Consider the following 16,826-nt stretch of genomic DNA (forward strand, 5'->3'; position numbering starts at 1 on the left):
TATGAGGCTACAAGTACCCTGATATCCAAACCACACAAAGATATTACTAAGAAAGAGAATTACACAACAATCTCACTTATGAACATTGATGCAAAAATACTAAATAAAATACTGGCAAATTGAATCCAAGAACACATCAGAACCATCATCCACCATGATCAAGTTGGCTTCATCCTACAGATGCAGTGATGGTTCAACATATGAAAATCTGTCAACATAATCCACCATATAAACAAACTGAAAAACAAAAACCACATGATCATCTCATTAGATGCCGAAAAAGCTTTTAACAAAATACAACATCCCTTTATGATAAAGATCTTGGAGAGAGCAGGGATACAAGGAACACACGTAAACATAATAAAGGCAATATACAGCAAGCCAACATCAACATCAAACTAAATAGAGAGAAACTCCCAAGGATACCACTGAAATCAGGAGCAAGACAAGGTTGTCCACTCTCTCCACATCTATTCAATATAGTTCTTGAGTTCCTAGCTAGAGCAATAAGACACCAAAAGGAGATCAAAGGGATACAAATCTGAAAAGAAGTCAAAGTCTCACTATTTGCTGATGATATGATAGTTTACATAAGTAAACCCAAAAATTCTACCAAGGAACTTCTACAACTCATAAACACTTTCAGTAATATAGCAGGATATAAGATTAACTCAAAAAAAATCAGTAGCCCTCCTGTACACAGATTATAAATGGGCTGAGAAAGAAATCAGAGAAACATCACCCTTTACAATAGCCACAAATAGTATAAAATATCTTGGAATAATTCTAATCAAACAAGTGGAAGACTTATATAACATGAACTTTAAATTTTTAAAGAAAGAAATTGAAGAAGACACCAGAAAGTGGAAAGATATACCAAGCTCTTGGGTAGGTAGAATTAACATAGTAAAAATGGCAATCTTTCCAAAAGCAATCTACAGATTCAATGCAAATGCCCACCAAAATCCCAATAAAATTCTTCACATACCTCAAAAGAATGGTACTCAACTTCATATGGAAAAGCAAAAACCCAGGATAGCCAAAAAATCCTGAGCAATAAAAGAACTTCTGGAGGCATCACAATCCCTGACTTCAAACTCTACTACAGAGCTACAGTACTGAAAACAGCCTGGTATTGGCATAAGAACAGACAGGAGGACCAATGGAACCAAATCAAAGACATGGATATTAATCCACACACCCTTGAACACCTGATTTTTGATAAAGAAGCAAAAAATATCAAGTGGAAAAAAGAAAGCATATTTAACAAATAGTGCTGGCATACCTGGATATCAACATGTGGAAGAATGAAAATAGACCCATATCTATCACCATGCACAAAACTCAAGTCCAAATGGACCAAAGACCTCAACATAAATCCAGCCACACTGAACCTCATAGAAGAGAAAGTGGGAAGTACACTTGAACACATTGGCACAGGGAACCACTTCCTAAATACAACCCCAGCAGCACAGACACTGAGAGAAACAATTAATAAATGGGACCTCCTGAAACTGAAAAGCTTCTGTAAAGCAAAGGACATAGTCAACAAGACAAAATGACAGCCTACAGAATAGGAAAGATCTTCATCAACCCCACATCAGACAGAGGTCTGATCTCCAAAATATACAAAGAACTCAAGAAACTGGACACCAAAAAAACAAACAAACAAAAAAATCTAATTTAAAATGGAGTACAGACCTAAACAGAGAACCCTCAACAGAGGAATCTAAAATGGCTGAAAGACACTTAAGGAAATGTTCAACATCCTTAGTCATCAGAGAAATGCAAATCAAAACAACTCTGAGGTTCCATCTTATACCTGTAAGAATGGCCAAGATCAAAAACACTGATGACAACTTATGTTGGAGAGGTTGTAGAGAAAAGGGAACACTTCTGCAATGCTGTTGGGAGTGCAAGCTGGCATAGCCCCTTTGGATGTCAGTGTGGCGATTTCTCAGAAAATTAGAAAACAACCTTCCTCAAAACCCAGTTGCAGCTCTTTAAGAGGTCCTGCCATGAAATACTTAAATGGTGTTGATAAAAGCTGACCACATGCTTTTTAGTTTTCAGCGATAGCAGGAAAAAAGCTGCCCCATTTTAAAATGCCTTCTTTCTGGGCTGTCCTGCCAGGGCAAACTCTGGCTCTTTGAGGCAGGAGGTTTGGCTACAGAGAGAGCATTTGAGTGTTGTTTGTGGACACACTGTTGCAGCTTGCTTGCTGGCAAGGACCTTGAAATGCCATAGAGTTGTGGCAATAAACATGGCTCTGGCCGGTACCTCCGCCATGAGCCTGGAATTTCATCAAGCTAAGGAATGGGCTGGATTCAGCCGTCATAGCCATGGCTTTAATCCTACCTATATTGCTTAGCAAATTAAAGACTCATATGGTCAGAAAAAGAGATATACAGTAAAGAGAGATTCAAAGATAAAAAAACCTCTAAATGGTTTACCTGGTGTTAAAAATATATGCTGGCTCAGGAGAGAAAAGAAAAAGGTTAAAGTCCTTAAAAAAAAATAGAGTAGTTGGGTGTGATGGTATACACCTTTAATCCCAACACTTGTGAGACAGAGGTAAACAGACCTCTGTGAGTTCAAGGTGTGGTAGCACACACCTTTAACCCCAGCACTTGGGAGGCAGAGGCAGGTGGATCTCTGTGAGTTAAAAAACAGCCTGGTCTACAGAGGGAGTTCCAGGACAGCCAAAGATATACAGAGAACCTGTCTCAAAAAAGAAAAGTAAAAAGAAATAGAGGTTAAAGTAAAGCCACATAAATATGGAAAATAACACAGAGAATCTGGATGCTGTATGTTATTATGCTCTCTTTGAATTGTTTGAATGCTGAGGAAGGAGCAACAGCTGCTAAAAGACATTTGCTTATAAATGCTGCTGAATTAATCTAAGATAGGTATTTTGAAAATACCTTGACCTCAAAATTGAAGTCAAAAGGTATGTTACTTTGAAGAAGAGATTTTTCTTTTGTTTCCACAGGAAATGAGAGACTGTGGATTCATTCTGAGTAAAGAAAAATCAGGTTTGGTCAAGGAAGACCACCTGAGAAATCTCCGGTAGAACAGATGACCCAGATGTCAGAGTTCTACATCCAGAACAGATTCAAGACTCACAGGATACTCCACTCAGGACTTGATCATAATTCAAATTTTTCTTTAGGTCCACATAAGATTATCAGCACCCCCAAACAGCAGGAAGTACCTGGAATACTATGCCCACATTCCCCCAAAATGGACTATGGATATTTTCCTTCATTAAAAAATAAAAAAGAGGTCCAGGACAGGCTCCAAAGCCACAGAGAAACCCTGTCTCGAAAAACCAAAAAAAAAAAAAAAAAAAAAAAAAAAAAGAGGGGGAAGTGGTGTGGGAGAATTGTCTATACTCTGTCAATTATGTTTTAAATAAATGCTGATTGTCCAGTAGTCAGGCAGGAAATATAGGTGGGACAACCAGACAGGAAGTATAGGCAGGAAACCAGACAGGAAGTAGAGGCAGGTCAATGAGAACAGGAGAATTCTGGGAGGAAGGAAGCCCATTCCTCTGCAGTCCTGCTCAGACACACAAGAAGGAAGATGTGACTTGCCCCTCCGAAAAAGGTACCCAGCCATGTGGCTAACATTGATAAGAATAATGAGTTAATATAAGTTATAAGAGTTAACAAGAAGCCTGAGCTAATGGGCCAATCAGTTATAACTAATGCAGAATCTCTGTGTGATTTTTTGGGGGGGCTAAATGGCTATTGGAATTGGGCAGGACAGAAACCCCAACAAGCAGCCCCTCATGTTTCACCCAGTAATACCACTTTTAGGTATATATCCAAAGAACGCTCAATCATGCCACAAGGACATGTGCTCAACTATGTTCATTGTTTGTCATAGCCAGAACTTGGAAACTACCTAAATGCCCCTCAATAAAGGATGGATAAGGAAAAAGTGGTACATTTACACAATGGAGTACTACACAGCAGAAAAAAAATGACATCTTGAATTTTGCAGGAAAATGTCTGGAACTAGAAAACATTTTAAGTGAGATAACTCAGACCCAGAAAGACAATTATCAAATGTACTCACTCATAAGTGGTTATTTTTTTAAATATTTACTTATTTACTTATTATGTATACAATATTCTGTCTGTGTGTATGCCTGCAGGCCAGAAGAGGGCACCAGACTCCATACAGATGGTTGTGAGCCACCATGTGGTTGCTGGGAATTGAATTCAGGACCTTTGTAAGATCAGGCAATGCTCTTAACCTCTGAGCCATCTCTCCAGCCCCATAAGTGGTTTTTAAACACAAAGCAAAGAAAACCAGCCCACAAATCACAATCCCAGATAACCTAGACAACAATGAGGACACTAAGAGAGACTTACATAGATATAATCTACATGGGAAGTAGAAAGTAGAAAAAAGACAAGATCTCCTGAGTAAATTGGGAGCATGGGGACCTTAGGTGAGGATTGAAGGGGGGAGGGGAGAGGCAGGGAGGGGAACGCAGAAAAATGTAGAGCTCAATAAAATCGATAAAATTTAAAAAAGAAAACCTAAAAAATAAAATAAAAACTGTACAAACTGTAAAACTTGAGTTGGAGTCTGAGGTTCATGTTTGAACCCTTGGTCACCAAATATTGGTGCTGTTTTGTGAGGTTGGTAAACCTTTGGGATCTGGGGTCTGGCTAGCTGGAGTGGGTTGCTGGCAGCGAGCCTTGGACGCTGTATTCATCTCTGATCTCTACTCAGAACTCTGTCTCAGCTCCATTATGATCTAACCAAGCAATTCCTTTAGCTCCCACTACCAGAGTTCCTTCAGCTGTCATGCCGTCCCTACCAGGATGCACGGTAGCCTCCAAATAAGCCACTCTCGTGTTGTTTCCACCCACTGGCTTGTCACAGTGTTTAGAAAAGAAATTAAGAGAACCTGGTAACACAAACACTGAGTGTGGTGGTGGAGGCAGGAGGCACATGAGCTGAAGGCCAGCCTGGGCTATATTCACAGACTCTATCAGAATAGAGCCTAGAAGACAACCGGGCTCTATTCTGGCAGGCACTGTGCTCTGACATCCACTTGCAGCTGCCCCATCACCTTTTTAGCAAAGCCCCACCCTGGAAATCTCCCTCCAACACCCTTGCCCTACTTAATGTCTCCATGGCAGTTAGGTTCTGCTGTACTACATTGTCATCACCTTGCCATCTGGCTAGGTCCCTCTCCTAGGTCACTGGGTCCCTGAAGGCAGGCGCTTTGGTCCATTTTACTTAATCTGTTGGAGCTGGAAAGTGAAGCAGCCTCTGTAAGGTACCCCCTTTCTCTTGGCTTTAGTGGGAAGGGCAGAGGGAGAACTCAGAGGAAGCACAGAATGGCAGCCAGAGGAGAACTGAAGACTTGTACCAAGACAGCAGACAAAAGTGGGCAACTTTCTTTCAAATGCTTTATTGAGGGAGGTGAAGTTTGGGGGTTAAATACTATATATTTTTAAAATAGGATCTCACTATGTAGCCTAGGCTGTCCTAGAACTTGCTGCGTAGCCCAGGCTGGCTGAGAAATCGACAGCAGTCCTCTTTCCTCAGCCTCCTGGACAAAGACAAAGTCTGCTCCTAGCTGCCTCTTCATTTGTATGGCTGTTGCAGTGCTCCCTGGGCCTGGGCCCAGCGCAGCTGCCACTGGGGCAGGGTCAGGCCTTGGCAGAGCTCCCCAGCGAGAGTGGCTTGGCCTGGCTGCTCCCACCTGGGGAAAGGAAGGGTGTCTGAGGAAAGTCTCATCCTCTAGACCCTCACGTCAGTAGCTCAAGTTGATAAACCAATCAGCTCCCCATGCTCGAATGCCCCATCTCACCAGTCCCCAACAATCCTCTGCAACTCAGGGATTTTCTCCAGTGCCCATTCCATCAGGTCCTCCAGCTTCTTCAGGGTCTGCCCCACGTCTTCTTTCTGCTCCTTCTCTTGGGATGCCTGGATCTGCAGCAGCTCTGGAGGTGACAGAGGGGAGGCAGCTTGGAGTCGTATGACTGAACAGAGCCTCATGCCATATGCCCAGGGCCCCCATCTCAAGGATGCCACCTTCAAGGCTGCAACCTGGACTTTCCTACCTTCTACCTCATGGTCCACCAGTCTGACACACACTCAGCTGCCTCAGTTTTTCTCCTCTCTATGGCCTCTTTCCCAGGCTCCAGGCCTTACTCTTCATTCTGCTCACCTCCATGTTAGCTAGAAGCTTCTTCCTGAGTTTCTTCCTCTCCTTCCAGGCTCCCCAGTGCCCCCCAAGCAGAGTTCAGCCTCCTCCTGGTTTGCAACAGTTTGCATTTTGTGGTTCCTGTTCCCTTCTGGGGAACACCTGACCTAAATCCAGGGCACCCATGAAACACTATACTTCTCTTGTTTCTCCTTTCTTTCTCTCCCCTCTCTCCCTTTCTCCCCTCCCTCCCTCTCTCTGTCCTGTAGACCAGACTGGCCTCAAATTTGTAGAGACCCTTCTGCCTCTAACTCCTGAGAACTGAGATTAAAGGTGTGTGCCACCACACCTAGTTCTTAATTTTTTCTTTAGAGGCAAGGTCTAATGCAGAACAGGCTAGCCTCAGACTTGCTATGTAGCTAAGGATGGTGTTGAGTCTTCTGATCCTCCTGCCTTTAAAATTTCCTGAGTACTGGGATGGTGTGTGCATGCATATTTATGTATTCTATGTTATTTATTTTATGAGTTTTGCCTGCATGTATATATATATATATATATACATCACATGTGTGCCTGGTGTCTGAAAAAGCCAGAAGATGGCCGGGTGGTGGTGGCGCACGCCTTTAATCCCAGCACTTGGGAGGCAGAGGCAGGCGGATCTCTGTGAGTTTGAGACCAGCCTAGTCTACAACAGTTAGTGCCAAGACAGGCTCCAAAGCTACAGAGAAACCCTGTCTTGAAAAAGCAAAAAATAAAAGCCAGAAGATGGCATCAGGTCCCCTGGAACTGGAGTTACAGACAAGCAGTCTGCTCTCTGAGCGCTACCTTCAACTCACCATCTGGGAAACATCCTTACCCTGTCTAGGATCCCTCATCCCTGGGCCCCTTCACCCTGCTCCAGCCTTTTACTCTTGCAGATGGGGAATGATGTGAATAGTGAATGGGCTCAATCCCTCTCTATGTACCAGATCAGAGACCCACTGAGATGTAATGCAGAAAGCATCATGGTCACGGATTCCCTGTCTGTGACCTCCACATGACTCTTACATGTTCTTTATCTAGGCCTGCTGTCTCTGGGAATTCCCTGAGCTATAGACTAGTGTGGAGGGGGCTGATACAGAAGCCTGGAGTTGGGACTCTTGGGTGCTTGCTGATGAGCTGGTATGGGGGTTAGGGAGCCATGAGAACTAAGCCTGACTTCCTTCCTTCCGTTTTCTTTTCTCTCTCTTTTTTTTTTCGAGACAGGGTTTCTCTGTAGCTTTGGAGTCTGTCCTGGCACTAGCTCTTGTAGACCAGGTTGGACTCGAACTCACAGAGATCCACCTGCCTCCACCTCCCTAGTACTGGGATTAAAGGTGTGGGCCACCACTGCCCGGCTCTAAGCCTGATTTCTGCCAGATGAAGAGGGCAGGGAGCACAATTATTCTTTAGAGCAGAGGGACCCAAGAGTTGTTACAGGTACATTAAGAGTTCAGGGTAACCGTGAGGCCAGGGGTGGAGGTGCAAGCCTATCATACCAGCATTTGGGCAGCTGAGGGAACAGACTGCTTTCCTGAGGCCAACTTAGACTACTTAGTCAGACCCTGTCTCAAGAAACAACAACAGAATACACTCTGGGCCATCAAGGTGGCTCAGCAGGTAAAGGTGTTGGAAGCCAAGCCTAACTACCTGAGCTTGATCCCTGGGACTCACATGGTGGAGAGAACAGACTACAACAAGTTGTCCTCTGACTTTCACACACACACATACACACACACACACACACACACACACACACACACACACACACAGGCACACTCTGATGGCAAGCCCATGGTGGTGCAAACTGGAAGGAACGCTGGATCTGAAAGACAAAGTACCCTTGGTGGATGGTCCCAGAGGCAGACTGGTCTTCACATGAAGGAGATTTCCTCCTCGGAGACTGCACTGGTCTTTGAGAAACAGAAGGTCTTGGCGGAGAGAGGCAGCCTTTGGAAGTAGTAGTTCGGTTGCCTGGGGGTGGGGAAAGGTGGTCATCTTGGCTGTAGGGTTGGGATTGAGATGGGCAGACAGGTCACAGATATGGACACTCACTTTCCCTACAGGCAGCCCCAACATATGGCTCAGCGAGACAAGGCTGGAACCCTTTGGCGTAGTAGGGTGCAGTTGATGGATGGATGGTAAGATCCTGGATCGCGGCTTCAGTCTGGAAACAGCAATACAGCCCTAAGCATCTTGACTTCCAGAAGCTCTGGGGGGGACAGGAACTTGGAGATAGGCCTAAGGACTGGGAGGCCAGATTGAAGCTGAAGATCTGGGGTGAGGTTTGGCAGTCTGGGGACCCTGGGCTAAGTTTGTGTGCACAGGCATGTGTGGAGGCCTGAGGCGGATGTCATGTGTCTTTTTAGTCACCTTTCTTTTCTGAGTGTGGCTCTCCCCTACCTGAACCCAGCTGAATGGTTGCGTCAGGGAAGATGGGGCTGGCCCCTCTCACCCTTTGGCAGGGTACCACAGCAGGGGGCCCAGCAGAATGTGGGGCAGGTGTTGGGCCTCTTCCTTCAAATGGCGGAACAGCTCCTGGCTCTGTGGTGCCACTGCCTCTGAGGTGGGAACAACTTTCTGCTGAATCAGGGTCAGAACCTGTGGGATGGAGAGGGTGAGTGGGGCGGTCTGGGCCCACCCTCTCTGCTCCCCCCCCCAGCCAAGCCTTGCCCAATGCTTAGCGTACCTCCTTTGGGCCCCGGATCAGCTGGGTCTTGATGACTGAGTTCTCCTTGATGAGCAGGCGGATCTGTTCCTGAGTCTCCTCCTGGGGAATCAGGAGGCCCATGATGCTAGCTTCCTGTTCTTCCCACTGCCCAGGGCAGACCACCCCTTCTTAGAGGGTACAGGATCTGAGTCTTCATGGGAGTCTCACCCTGAGTCCCTTCCCCACATAGAGGCCCAGCTCATTTGTTTGTTCATTACTCTTCTTCCTACTCCTCAAAACATTTTTTAGATTTATGTATTTTTACTTTATGTGTATGGGTGTTTTGCCTGGATGGATGTCTATATACCATATGCATGCCTGATTCCCACAGAGGTCAAAAGAGGGCATTGGGTCCCCTGGAACTGAAGTCCCCATTAAGAGCTGCCATGTAGATGCTGGGAATTGAACCCAGATTGTCTGGAAAAACATCCAATATTCTTTTTTTTTTTTTTTTTGAGACAGGATTTCTCTGTGCGGCCTTGGCTGTCCTAGAAGTAACTCTGTAGACCAGGCTGGCCTCAAACTCACAGAGATCCATCTGCCTCTGCTTCTGGAGTGCTGGGATTGAAGGTGTGCGCCCCCACGGGCCTCTGTAGCCAGCACTCTTAACGCTGAACCGCTGAACAGTCTCTCAAGCCCTGGAGGACCAGGTCTTGATCTCTAGGCCTCGCACCTCCTCTCTGCCCCTCCCGAAGGCCCGGCATCTCACCACTAGCTGACGCCACTGCAGGATCCGCTGCTGCTTGGCCTGCAGCTCCCGAAGCAGAAGTTGCCGGTGCCCAACCGCATTCCCCAATTCCTGGCTCTGGGCATGATGAGCCTTGAGCTCTGCCCACAGGCCACTATACCTAAGCCCCAGCAGCAGCACCTTCCTGGGGTGGGGGTGGGGAGATAGTGAAAGAGAGCAGAGACTGGCAGTCACAGGGGGAGACATGAGGAACCCCACAGGAAACAAGCACCAGGGAAGGAAGTGAGGGGGCCCCCTGGTAGCTGACATCCAGGATCCCCAGCCTCTGGGAGAGTGCCTCTGCTGAGGGAGCCTCCTTACCTCTCACTGGGTCCCAGGGCGTGTCTCTCCACCTCCTCCACTAGGCTCTGGAGGCGGCCAGTCAGGTCTTGCCGCTCGCTCAGGAGCACACCTCTCTGGGTAAGAAGCATACCTACAGCCTGCCAGCCCTCCTGGGGGAACAAGGTCTGTGTGGGCTTGGTCCATGGGCAGAATGGTTCAGTGGGACTTAGGAGAGTGCCCCAGGGTTACCTGGATGAGATGAGCAGAGGGTGGCATGGCCTGGCTGGAGTTCGATGTGTCCGGTGCCTGGGCTCTGGGATGAGGACAGAACAGCTGAGGGAGCACCCTTTATTTCTGTCGTGATGAGTGTGGGTCATCAATATCGGCCTTCCCCTCCCCTGCTGTTGGCTGGCATTCAGTTCCAGTCCGTTTGCAGAATGCTACCTGATCCTGGCTATAGGAGCTCACTGCACACCTGGACAGCTCTTCTTCCTTGAGTCCATCCCTACACAGGGACCGAATCTCTGTCTCCCGCTCTGCAGCCAGGTACTTCAAGGCGGCCAAGATGTGGCCTGCAGGGTGGTTTCTCAGCAGTGTCTGGTAGGGACAAGTGGGAAATCAGGGCAGGATGGTGGTGCAGGGATGTGAGCCAGGTCTCTGGGGAAACAACTCATGGCTAGACGGTTAGGGGTTGGAAGTTTCATGGGGGAACAGGAGGAAGTACCCTTTCCTGAGGGCCCTGCCCTCTCACCTCAACTGAGGTCAGCCACTGTTGATGGGAACTTCCAAAGTGGTCATCACGAGGGCTTCTGTGGATTTGGGTAAGGGGACAAAGGATGTTGTAGGACACATCGGTTACCCTCCAATTATCACCACTACCTGTAAGTAGGAGCTATGGTTGTCCCCATTGTACAGATGAGGAAATCCAGTCCTTACATGCCGTTTCCTCACCAGAGCCCCAGCTAACAGAAGGGCCTCCTCTGAGTACTAGAGCCTCAGGCCTCCCTACTCCAAACATGTTTCCAGAGAAAAACATGCCCATAGGGCTAGTCACCCCAAATGTCATTGGTTAAACGGATTGGGATGTCACTGTCTACGGTGGATCTGCATCTTCTTCATCCCGCCCTCGGAGCACTCACGGGGTATACTCCAGAAATCCAGTCTTGAGTAATTTACAAACCAGCAATCTCCTGGCCCTCATGCCCACGGCCTTCCCCGGGTGCTGGAGCCTGGCAACACTCACGGGATGCTGCCTCCCCTGGCCTTGGGAATGAGAAGGTTCTGCAGGAATTGAGTCCGGAGTGAGCAGGCCATCCGGATATCACGCTAGAGGGAAGAGGATGGGGCATGAGTGGGTTCCAGGCCTCGGCTTGATCACTGATGCCTCATAGCTCCCACACAGCCCCAGACTCTCACCAACACCTCGGGCTCTAGGGCTGGGGCTGTTGACGCCAGAGGTCCAAAGGTCACGTCCACTTTGGCTTTCCTGGAAGGAAGCATGTAGTTGGGATAGGGTCCTAGGGACAGCAGGTGTCTGTGCCCCTCCCCCTGCCTGACTCTCATAGGCTGGCTCTCAGATTAGGGCCACTAGATGACCCCCAACCATATGGTTATTTTCATTGCTACTTCATAACTGTAATTTTGCTATGAATCACTGTAAATATCTTTGCTTTCCAGTTGCCTCAGGTGACCACTGTGAAAAGGTCTTCCGACGTACGGGAGTCGCGACCCACAGGTTAAGAACTGGATTCTAGCACTCAGGAGGTTGAGACAGGGAGATCACTGAAAGTCTGAAGTCAACCTGGGCTACACAGTGAGCTGCCAGCAGGTGGTGGGGACGGAACCCAGATTCTCTGAAAGAGCAACCAGTGCTTTTAACCTCCAAGTCTTCTCTCCAGCCGCCCGGGCTACATAGGAAGTTCCAGGCCAGCCAGCATAAACTACTGTCTCAAAACAATAACAAGGAAAATGACTTGGCTGGGCCTGGCACAGGCCTATCCTCCCAGTGCCATGGAAAGCCGGCACAGCTGCTATGCTTACAAAGTCAGTTTAGGCCACTCTAGGTAACTTAGTAAGACTTCATCTCAAATTTTATAGAAAGTAAAAAAAGGCAAGCTGGGGCCATAGAAATGGCTTCATGGTTAAGACCACATATTGCTCCTGCACAGGACCTGGGTTTGTCCTAGCACTCGTATTCAGTGGCTCACAACTGCCTGTAAATCCCGGTCCAGAGGATCTGATGCCTTCCAACCTCCATAGGCACCAGCACGCGTATGGTACACATAAACTCACATACGCACACACATAAGTAAAAACAATAAATGTATCTTCAAACAAACAAGTAAAAGGGCAGGGGTTGGGCAGGGTGGTGCACACCTTTCATTCCAGCACTTGGGAAACAGAGGCGAATGATTCATTGTCATTTTGGGGCCAGCCTGCTCTACATAGACCCTGTCTAAAACAAACAAACAAAGAGCAAGGGGTGTGGTTCAGTAGTAAAGCACTTGTTTAGTTCATGTGAGGTCTGAGGTTTAATGCCGAGTACCACTACAGGAAACAGCTACATGGGAGGGAGAGATGGGGCAGAGGTTAAGAGCACTGGCTACTCTTCCAGAGGACCTGGGTTCGATTCCCAGCACCCACATAGTAGCTTTTAGTTCCAGGGGAGCCAGTAATCTTTTCTGGCTTCTGAGGACACTGGGCATACATATGGTGCACAGACATACATACATAAAAGAAATAAAAACAAAAACATTTACTCCTAAACAAAACAACACCCTCATGAGATCTAGGGAGTATCATGGCACTATTCCAAACCCTCCCCAATATGACTCTTCCCTATCACACTCAGAACAGCTGGCAGACATCTGAGCACTCTCCATGATTCCGACTAACCTCTTTTTTTTAAACATTTATTCATGTATTTTACGTATATGTGTGCTGTCTTCATGCACACTAGAAGGAGGAATCTGATCCCATTACTGATGGTTGCTGGGAATTGAACTCAGGACCTCTGGAAGAGCACTCAAGTGCTCTTAACCACTGAGCCAGCTCTCCAGCCCCCTCTAACTAGAGAGGTTGAAAATTAGTGCCAGTCCATAGATCTTAGAAACAGAGGCACAGAGAATACTTGGCCCGAGATCATGTGGTTCTAAGCAGCCAGGCCAGGACGTCTGCTGTTTCAGAGAGAAACTGCAGAGCCTCCATGGCTTTTTCCCCCTCTCCCACTCCACCTCCTCACACATCCCTCTGGCCAGCAAGGCTTGGGCTGCACTATCTCCTGGCTGTCCATTTCCCAAGCTGAGTTCTGGCCTATAAGCTAGCTATGGGGACTCCTTCCCCAACTTAAATGTTACTCTTCCCCCTTCATCATAGGATCTTTCACAGAATTTATCTCTTCCTGAAACTGTGAGATATTTCCTAGGTGACAATCTGCCTTCTATGCAGCAGGCCATCTGCTCTGAAGGGTGGGGACCTAGTCTGTGTATTTGGTTGTTTCCTCAAAGCCAGTGTTCTAAATATCTAATTGGCACCAGGTCAGGTACCCAAGGTAGAACTCCCTACCCGGTGGCCCTTATGTTACAGCTGCAAGGTTAGAATTCCAGAATCAGGAAGGGAGCAGGCAGAGTGCCGGGGTCTCTGAGGGTAATGTCTAACCTCCCTGGGGAGGCTGAGCCCCACCTTTGCATGTCCTGCAGGTGCCTGGTTTGATTCTGCAGCCTCTGCATGGGGTCTTGCAGCCCACGCTGCTGTCTTTGCACAGCTCTGGCTTGGGCCTTGAGGAGAAGAGCTCGATGCTTAGTCTCTTTCATGCTCTGCAGCTCCTGTGCCATGACCATGTCTGTGGGATGAGAGGGGCAGCTGTAGTACCTCTCTCACCCAGAGTTTATGGCCCACTTGGCTGGCCCCATGAGTCACCCTGAGCCTCAGTCTCTCGATCCATCAGCTCCAGGTTCTGATCTAGTCCTTGGATCTCGGCACGCAGGCGGGCCACAGTGGCTTCCAGCTCCAGCTTCTGACGGACCTGGTGGGGTCAGGTAGAGGGTCAGAAGGCTAGAAGCTAGGATTCAAGGGGGCTCACCCTGGCTGGACTACCTTCCGGGTAGCATCTGGCTCCTCTCCTGGGAGGTGAATGACACAGAAGCACCAAGAGTCTCTCTGACTCTCCTGGAATGACCTCACCATCTTTTTGGTTTTCTGTGTGGTGACTCCCAATCTGTCAGAGGCTTTTTTTTTTTTTGGATTTTTTTTTTTTTTTTTGGTTTTTCAAGACAGGGTTTCTCTGTGGTTTTGGAGCCTGTCCTGGAACTAGCTCTTGTAGACCAGGCTGGTCTCGAACTCACAGAGATCCGCCTGCCTCTGCCTCCCGAGTGCTGGGATTAAAGGCGTGCGCCACCACCGCCCGGCTTTTTTTTTGGATTTTTTGAGACAGGGTTTCTCTGTGGTTTTGGAGCCTGTCCTGGAACTAGCTCTTGTAGACCAGGCTGGCCTCGAACTCACAGAGATCCGCCTGCCTCTGCCTCCCGAGAGCTGGGATTAAAGGCGTGCGCCACCACCGCCCGGCTTTTTCTTATTTTTTATTTTTATTGAGACAGGGTTTTGCTGTGTAACTAGCTCAGACTGGTCTTAAACTCACAGTCTTCTTGCTTAAGCTTCTAAATGCTGGAATAAAAGGCAAGTACCACCACGCCCAGCTCTGTCTTAAGTAATGTGAGCGTGGCACACATCACATGCATACAGGCGCCAGTGGAGGCCAGATGTTGGAGCCCCTAGAACTGAAATCATGGTTGTTAGCCATCTGCTCTGGATGCTGGGATCTAAACTGGGGTCCTCTTCAAGAGCCGCAAGTATCCTTAACGTTGCGCCTCCTCCTAGTCTTGACTACTTCCCTATGTCCCTTAGCAGCTTCCAAACCTGTCTTTTCCTCATTGTTGTTTTTTGTTAAATTCAGCATCTGCCCCTTAAGCAACTGCCGTCCTAACTAGCAGTTGCAGCTCACAGCTACCAGTAGTGGTTTGGCCACACTGACCGTAGTTCCCTACACTGCCCAGCTGTGCCTGGCTTCCCCTGGACTACAGCCCCTGGGAGCACAAAGGCCTGGGCTGTTCTGTGACATAGTGTCCCTGACATATCCAGCACATCCAGGGCCTAGAGCAAAATACTTGTAAGCTCTTTTTTGGTTGAAAGAAACTCTTACAGCACAGGTCTCTCACCTTCGGATTGTCCTGATGGCCATACCTAAAGAAATGAGACCGGAGTTAGAGGAGATGGCTGGGGCTTTCAGAGTAGAAGGCAAGAAGCAGAGGCTGTGGATGCAGGCATGGTTAGACAGGATTGGGGACGATAGTTAGGAAGACTTGAAGAAGCAGTTACCAGAGGAGGTTTCCCCGGATCGTCTTGATACTTCTGCATGGGAAAGACGGAGGGAGAGGAGTTGCCGAAGGCCTTGCCCAGGCCTTCCCCCCTTCGCAAACCCCCTCTCTTGCAGCAGCTTGGCTTACCTTTGATTACGTACATGCTGCACAACGTAGGCCCAGATGTCAGACCCCTGACCCAGACACAGCCTGAGGAGACACAGCAGAAGGTATCTCAGGGCATCACCCAGGAGGAGGACCCTCCGCCATTCCCACAGTTAGGCAGAACGGTCCTGGGAAAAGAGGCAGGTACTCCTGGGGGTGAGTGGGTGTCACTGAAAGGGTGGGCATCTAAATGTGAGGCTATTCTCATTCCACAATGGGGTTCTCCTCCTTCTCGGAGAGGATTAGCCGTAGTCACTTCCAGAGGCGAATGTGAGAGGAAGTGATCTTTCATAACAGGGTCATTCTTCCTACAGATTCGGTCCCCAATAGGATGGCTATTGCTAACCATGTAGTGCCATCTTTGCTTAGGGGGAGAACGGTAAAGGCGAGGTGCTGCAGGGTCTGCCTTACTCTGCGGATCCTATTTCCACACTGCGGGTAGGAGGGGCTCTATTAACGCTTGAACTATGATCACAGGTGACAGGAATTACTTGGGTCCTCACTCATTCAACTCTAAGATTCTCTTTCCTTCCTTCCTTCCTTCCTTCCTTCCTTTCTTTTTTTTTTTTTGGAGAGACCACTCTGGGTGGGGAGCCCTCAGTTACGGGTGTATGTGTGTGTGTGTGTGTGTGTGTGTGTGTGTGTCATCCTCGAGGAGGGTTGGGGATCTCACTCCTGGAGGCTAATTCTAGGATGGGGCGTCCTTACTCCAGGAGCGGCCTCACCTGCGCAGCGTCGACTCTCCAGGGCGGGCTGCTTGGGGCACCTCCATCTCTTCTGCAGCCCAGCAACTAAGTTCCCGCGCTTTCGGCGTTTGGTCCATGGCTGTCAGAGAGCTCAGCTGCATTCGCAGCTTCCCGCACTCCCTTCAAGTATGGCGCCCGCCTATGACGTCACGAGCGCGACGCTTGGACGTCCCCGGTTACCAAGCCGCCTGCAGATCCCTGCTTCCGGGTCTTGGAGCAGGGCGGCTTTCTATAGTGCCTCTTCAAGCTCGCGTGTCGCTTCCACTGAGTGACAATGAAAAGGACGGGTTGGGATACACGCGCCCGCTTGCTCTCCTTTGTTCTTTCACTCACTGTAAGAGGTAAAAAGGTCCTGAAGATTTCACCTTATTTTCTTGCGCGCTAAGGTTCCAAGAAGTTGCGTCTCCTAAAGTTTGTTCGTGTAGACAAAAGCCAGCATTCCCTCGGGGACTTAAAAATAATAGCTCCTGGTCGGATGGTGGTGGCGAACGCCTTTAATCCTAGCACTCGGTAGGCAGAGGCAGGAGGATCTCTGTGAGTTCTACAAAGCGAGTTCCAGGACAGCCAGGACTGTTACGCAGAAAAACCCTGTCTCGAAAAACAAAACAGTTCCTACTTGCTAAAAGGAGTCATTCCCCTAATCTTTGGC

General features: G+C 48.3%; 1 protein-coding gene across 1 annotated transcript; it reads right to left on the minus strand.

The window, feature by feature from the left end:
• Positions 1 to 5,449: 5,449 nt before the first annotated feature.
• On the minus strand, positions 5,450 to 16,302 carry Haus5 (HAUS augmin like complex subunit 5). The gene is made up of 19 exons (XM_057756690.1): positions 16,157 to 16,302; positions 15,414 to 15,476; positions 15,286 to 15,318; positions 15,126 to 15,150; positions 13,831 to 13,936; positions 13,594 to 13,753; positions 11,329 to 11,398; positions 11,156 to 11,238; positions 10,664 to 10,721; positions 10,388 to 10,509; positions 10,162 to 10,225; positions 9,952 to 10,082; positions 9,613 to 9,775; positions 8,883 to 8,963; positions 8,649 to 8,794; positions 8,249 to 8,360; positions 8,035 to 8,167; positions 5,840 to 5,972; positions 5,450 to 5,731 (listed from the first exon to the last, which is right to left on the minus strand). Exons 1-19 carry the CDS (start codon positions 16,276 to 16,278, stop codon positions 5,614 to 5,616), a joined length of 1,923 nt encoding a protein of 640 aa, XP_057612673.1. The 5' UTR covers positions 16,279 to 16,302; the 3' UTR covers positions 5,450 to 5,613.
• Positions 16,303 to 16,826: the final 524 nt, after the last annotated feature.

The sequence above is a fragment of the Chionomys nivalis genome, chromosome 2 (assembly GCF_950005125.1).
Source record: "Chionomys nivalis chromosome 2, mChiNiv1.1, whole genome shotgun sequence".
In the NCBI taxonomy this organism is placed as follows: domain Eukaryota; kingdom Metazoa; phylum Chordata; class Mammalia; order Rodentia; family Cricetidae; genus Chionomys; species Chionomys nivalis.

What these genes read in the sequence shown, in the direction of transcription:
- Haus5 (XM_057756690.1), bottom strand. Translation starts at nt 16,278, where the DNA reads ATGCAGCTGAGCTCTCTGACAGCCATGGACCAAACGCCGAAAGCGCGG. An exon ending in ATCCGGGGAAACCTCCTCTG is followed by an intron (nt 15,151 to 15,285) that starts GTAACTGCTTCT and finishes TCATTTCTTTAG; the next exon opens with GTATGGCCATCAGGACAATC. An exon ending in AAGGAAGAAGAGCTGTCCAG is followed by an intron (nt 10,226 to 10,387) that starts GTGTGCAGTGAG and finishes TCCTCATCCCAG; the next exon opens with AGCCCAGGCACCGGACACAT.